Source organism: Theropithecus gelada, unplaced genomic scaffold (assembly GCF_003255815.1).
Source record: "Theropithecus gelada isolate Dixy unplaced genomic scaffold, Tgel_1.0 HiC_scaffold_16119, whole genome shotgun sequence".
Classification (NCBI taxonomy): domain Eukaryota; kingdom Metazoa; phylum Chordata; class Mammalia; order Primates; family Cercopithecidae; genus Theropithecus; species Theropithecus gelada.
In genome coordinates this window covers 33,289-39,288 of record NW_020257901.1, presented here as the reverse complement: position 1 = coordinate 39,288, position 6,000 = coordinate 33,289, and the positions used below count along the sequence as shown (strand labels likewise).

Sequence of the window (6,000 nt, the reverse complement as noted above, 5' to 3'; positions counted from 1 at the left end):
TCCATCCATCCACCTACCCATCTATCTATTCATCCATCCATCCATCCGTCCATCCCTCTATGCATTCATTCACCTACTTATGCAACTATCCACCCATCCGTTCACCTATCCATTTATCTATTCATCCATCTATCCATCCATCCCTCCATCCATTCATTCACTCATTCATCCTAATATTCATCCATCCACTCAACCACTCATCTATCTGTTCATCCATCTATCCCTCCACCCATTCATCCAACTATCCATCCATACACCTACCCATCTATCTGTTCATCCATCTATCCATCCATCCTTCCATCATCCACTTATTTATCCATCCCTCCATCCATTCATTCACCCACTCATACAACTATCCACTCATCCATTAAATGACCCATCTATCTATTCATCCATCCACTTATCCATCCATCCTTCTATCCATTTATTTACTCACTTATCCAGCTATCCACCCATCCATTTACCCATCCATCTGTCCATCCATCCATCCATCCTTTTTTTTTTTTTTTTTGGAGACGGAGTCTCACTCTGTCACCCAGGCTGGAGTGCAGTGGTGCAATCTCAGCTCACTGCAACCTCCACCTCCTTGGTTCAAATGATTCGCGTGACTCAGCCTCCCAAGCAGCTGGGACTACAGACATGAGTCACCATGCCCAGCTAATTTTTTGTATTTTTAGTAGAGATGGGGTTTTGCTATGTTGGCCAGGTTGGTCTCGAACTCCTGACCTCAGGTGATGCTCTTGCCTCGGCCTCCCAAAGTGCTGGGATTACAAGCGTGAGCTGCCGTGCCCGGCCCATCCATTCGTTTATCCACACAGTCATCCTTCTACCAATCTATCTGTCCATCTGTTATTTATTTATTTATTTATTTAGAGATGGAGTCTTGCTCTGTCACCCCAGGCTGGAGGGCAGTGGCACAATCTCCACTCACTGCAACTTCTGACTCCTGGGTTCAAGCAATTCTCCTGCTTCAGCCTCCCGGTAGCTGGGATTACAGGTATATACCACCACACCCGGCTAATTTTTGTATTTTTAGTAATGATGGGGTTTCACCATGTTGGCTAGGCTGGTCTCGAACTCCTGACTCAAATGATCCACCCGCCTTGGCCTCCCAAAGTGCTGAGATTACAGGTGAGAGCCACCATGCCTGACCCCATCTATTTATTAATCCATCCATTCATCCACCCACACTTCAATCCATCCAAATCCCTGATCTTAATTCCCTAACCAGGATATGTTAACACCCCAAAGCTTGAGTCCTCTCTAGCACTCATCTGGCGGATAAATAGAACACAGTAACCCATTCAGCTAACACAGATGAAAATGCTACAGACATATAAATCCACAAACGAAAACAGTGCACATATTCATACACAATACACAATATTGTATATTGTACAATATTGTATGTTGAAGTGCATTCAACAATTTTACACATATACAAATTAAACCCAAAACCCATTGACCACAACAATATACAAAATTGCTTACATCCACATGTGTAAGATATAATGCAATTTAAATATATGATATGTGTTAGGGTAGCACATAGTAATACTTGAGCAACATTATTATTAATTAACCTACACACACATACAAAATTATATACATATGTACACACTGTTATTCATGCAAATGAATACATACAAAATACATGTCTGATTATACCAGTGATTGTGAACATACACACAATTTTATATTTCTGTTTGCAAATTGGACCCATATTTGAATTTTACACAGGCACAATCAGACCCACAATTACCCCCAGGTGCACATTTGTGTAATTAGAGAAAATCACCTTGACACGCAAGACACAAAGTTGTATACGAACACATGATGATAAACCCAGATAATTAAACTACACAGATATGCAACTCACTGATTGAGGCAGGGAGTGTAGGAATTCTTGTCTTCCTCAATGATGGACACTATGAGGGTAATCAGCTTGGACCAGAAGTCAAGGTTCTTGATGCTGGGCCCCTGTTCCTCTGGGGGAACTTCCCCCTTCTTGGCCTGAAATGGGCAGTGGAGACCTCGGTTATAGGGGGTCCAGAGTTTGGTGCCTCGGTCAGTTTATTACTGAAGAACAAGAGGTTGTTGTTGAACCTATTAACATGTATACTATGGTTCAGGTAAGAAGTCTATATAGAGAGGAACTGAACTCATAAACTGGCCCAAACAGAGCTCACGTCAATGCAGCGAGATAAAGCTTAAGATTTTTAGGCTCCACTCTAAAACTGAATGGAAATAAGTGAAATCAAATTTAGTTGAACAAATCCAGCTCCACTAAACCAAATGGAAATGAAATGAATGCAAATCAAGCCCACTTAGCTTAACGGAAGTAAGTTCTTCCTCAGAGTTAAATCAATGGAATTGAACTGGGGCCAATTATGCTGAATGGAGTGCAATTCAACCTAACTAGATTGAATTAAACTCAAATGAACTCCATTGGATTGAACCTAATCAACTTGTCCAAGATCAACATCATCTCAAATCAAAATAATGGAAATAAATCAACTTGAACCGAACTCTACCCAAGTCAACCCAATCCGATTCTACCTATCTAAATCCAACCTCACATACGCAGGGCAATTCAACCCAACTTTCGTTAATCAATGGAAATGAGTGTAATCAGCTGAAATTAGCCCAATTCAACTCAATTCAACTGAAATCAATTGCATCTAATCCAACAACCCAGTTCATCCTAACTCAAGACAATTTAACCCAGTTGAGAACAACCTGACTTGACTGTAAATGAACTAAATGGAAATGAATGAATTTGTACTCAGTAAAACTCAGTGCAATCTACCAACTTAGTTCCGCTCACTATTTTTTTTTTTTTTTTTCTTTCAAGAGCCAGGGGCTCATTCTGTCACCCAGGCTGGAGTGCAGTGGTGCAATCATGGCTCAACATAGACTCAAACTCCTGGGCTCAAGTGATCCTCCCACCTCAGCCTCCGAAGTAGCCAGGACTACACGTGTGCCACCATACCTGGCTAATTTTTGTATATTTTGCAAAGATAGGGTCTCGTTATGTTGCCCAAACTGATCTCGAGCTCCTGGCCTCAAGGGATCCTCCTGCCTCAGCCTCCCAAAGTGCTGACATTACAGGTGTGAGCCACTGAGCCCAGCCTGGCTCACTAATTTGTCAAGAACAATTTTAACTTCAGTCAACCAAATAGAAATAAATAGAACTAAACTGATTATGGTTGAAGTAAACAATCTAATTTAATCCAGTTCACCTCAACTCAGTTCACGAGAGCGAGACTGATTCCAACCCTAGTCAACTGAATGTAAAGGAACAGAATGAAATCAAATTGAACTGAACACAGCTTATGTGTTATATCCTATCAGAACCTAGGTAGGGGCTGCCTCCAGCTCCCACAGCCTCCTGAGATCCCACTATCTCAATACTAACCATCCCTGTTTGTAAATTTCCAGTCCGTACATCTTTCCCTCATGATAGGCTATAAGCTCCTTACAGGTGGTGGCTCATGCCTGTAATCTCAGCACTTTGGGAGGCTGAGGCAGGAGGATCACTTGAGCCCAGGAGACCAGCCTGGGCAACATAGTGAGATGCCATCTCTACAAAAATACAAAAATTAGCCTGCCATGGTGGCGCATACCTATAGTCCCAGCCACTTGGGAGGCTGAGGTGGGAGGATCCACTTGAGCCTGGGAGGTCAAGGCTGCAGTGAGCTATGATTGCATCACTGCACTCCAGCCTGGGCAACAGAGTGAGACCCCATCTCAAAATAAATAAATAAATAAATAAATAAATTCAATTTAACTCAACATTTACTGAACAGTGACTGTATGCCAGACATAAATTTTTATGCCAGGCTGGGCATGGTAGCTCATGCCTATAATCTCAGTACTTTGGGAGGCCAAGGCAGCTGGATCATCTGAGGTCAGGAGTTTGAGACCAGCCTGGCCAACATGGTGAAACCCCGTTTTTACTAAAAATACAAAAAATTAGCTAGGCGTGGTGGTGGGCACCTATAATCCCAGCTACTTGGGAGGCTGAGGCAGGAGAATCATTTAAACCTGGGAGGCGGAGGTTGCAGTGAACTGAGATCATACCACTGCACTCCAGCCTGGCCAGCAAGAGTGAAGCTTCATCTCAAAAAAACCATTTTTTTTTTTATGCCAAACTCAACTATGCAGCCAAGTGTACTGAGTGCCTACTATATTTTATCTAAACTTATAGCTCACGGCCGGGCGCGGTGGCTCACGCCTGTAATCCCAGCACTTTAGAAGGCCGAGACGGGAGGATCACAAGGTCAGGAGATCGAGACCATCCTGGCTAACATGGTGAAACCCTGTCTCTACCAAAGAATACAAAAAATTAGCCGGGTGTGGTGGCGGGCGCCTGTAGTCCCAGCTACTCAGGAGGCTGAGGCAGGAGAATGGTGTGAACCCGGGAGGTGGAGTTTGCAGTGAGCCGAGATCGCGCCACTGCACTCCAGCCTGGGTGACAGAGCGAGACTCCATCTCAAAAAAATAAAAAATAGGCCGGGCGCGGTGGCTCAAGCCTGTAATCCCAGCACTTTGGGAGGCCGAGGCGGGTGGATCACGAGGTCAGGAGATCAAGACCATCCTGGCTAACATGGTGAAACCCCGTCTCTACTAAAAATACAAAAAACTAGCCGGGCGTGGTGGCGGGCGCCTGTAGTCCCAGCTACTCGGAGGCTGAGGCAGGAGAATGGCGTGAACCTGGGAGGCGGAGCTTGCAGTGAGCCGAGATCGCGCCACTGCACTCCAGCCTGGGTGACACAGCGCGAGACTCCGTCTCAAAAAAAAAAAAAAATAAATAAAAATAAATAAATAAATAAATAAATAAATAAATAAATAAATAAAACTTAAAGCTCATGAACTCTTCTCCCTAATCCTGAGATGTGGGTTAATGACCCCATTTTATAGAATAAGATACTGAGGTTCAGAAGAGTTAAATCCTTCAGGAAGGGGCAGTGCTGGGACTTAAGCCTGTGTCTAGTTGACGTTACTGTTCCCTCGACCCATCTGGAGTCTCACCGGGTCTGTCTGGTACTCCCGGCTGTAGAGTTCATGGCAGTTGTTGAAGATGTACTCGTAGGTAGAATTAAGGCAGGCTTTCACACAATCCTTTACCACCTGGCTGGCTCGGGGCGGGCTCTGGAGTTCTTGTACCTGAAGGGAGGGAGAGAGGCACAGGCGGCCACAGCTGCGACAGGAGGTCCCCAGGAAGTGACTGCAAGTCATTTTGGATTTAAGGAAATGAAGTGGTATGAAGGAAGGTTACTGAGAAAGGTTGTCACTCTCCAGGAGGAATGTCACTTGTCCTGGAACTGGGAATCCTACAGAACCCTCCTTAGAGGGCAAATGCAACTGGATCCTTTCCTACCTTCATCCGAAAGAAGGTGATGCTGGTGAGAAGGTCCACAGTGGATTTGAGGTCCTGGAGTCTCTCCGGGCTGCTGGCTGGGAAATTATTCTGTGGGAAGCAGGAAGAGAGGTGGGGTTATGGAAGAAGGTTGGGGGAGGATGGGAGACTGCTTTTCAGGGGGATACAAAGGCTTCCTGGTTTCAGGCTTGGGGTTGATTAGAGCACCTCGAAGCAACTGGGGATCTGCTTGGACGCACCAAGCACATTAGGGCAGGTAGTGCCCACGCAGGTGCACACACGCCAGAGGAACACACCGTACACGTGAAGATGCATCCTCCCATGCACACACCTGCTGGTAGCTTCCCCCTCCAGGCACACACACGCACACAGGGTGAGCAAATCCTCCTGCACGCGCTTCCTACCCGGTACATGGAGAGGTCAATCCGCAGGGAGTTATGCAGCTGGTCCAGGAGTTTCACAAAGCGCTCTTTCTGAGGAGGAAGGGGAGGAGGGAGGATGGATGGAGCAGGACATGGCCGCCATGCTGGCTGAGCGCCTACTGTACACCAAGTATACCTCATCCACCACCCTCGTAATGTCCATTTCCATTCTATAGTATTATTATTATCATTATT

General features: G+C 45.3%; 1 protein-coding gene across 1 annotated transcript in view; it reads right to left on the bottom strand.

The window, feature by feature from the left end:
- Positions 1 to 1,879: 1,879 nt before the first annotated feature.
- The window catches only part of LOC112617375 (protein unc-13 homolog A), a gene marked incomplete at both ends in the record, with an annotated part of 36,938 nt that continues 32,817 nt past the window's right edge, over positions 1,880 to 6,000 (bottom strand). The window contains 4 exons of the mRNA XM_025374143.1: positions 1,880 to 2,013; positions 5,035 to 5,169; positions 5,384 to 5,473; positions 5,788 to 5,856. Of these exons, the coding sequence (XP_025229928.1) occupies positions 1,880 to 2,013; positions 5,035 to 5,169; positions 5,384 to 5,473; positions 5,788 to 5,856 (428 nt within the window). The remainder of the gene's footprint in view (positions 2,014 to 5,034; positions 5,170 to 5,383; positions 5,474 to 5,787; positions 5,857 to 6,000) is intronic.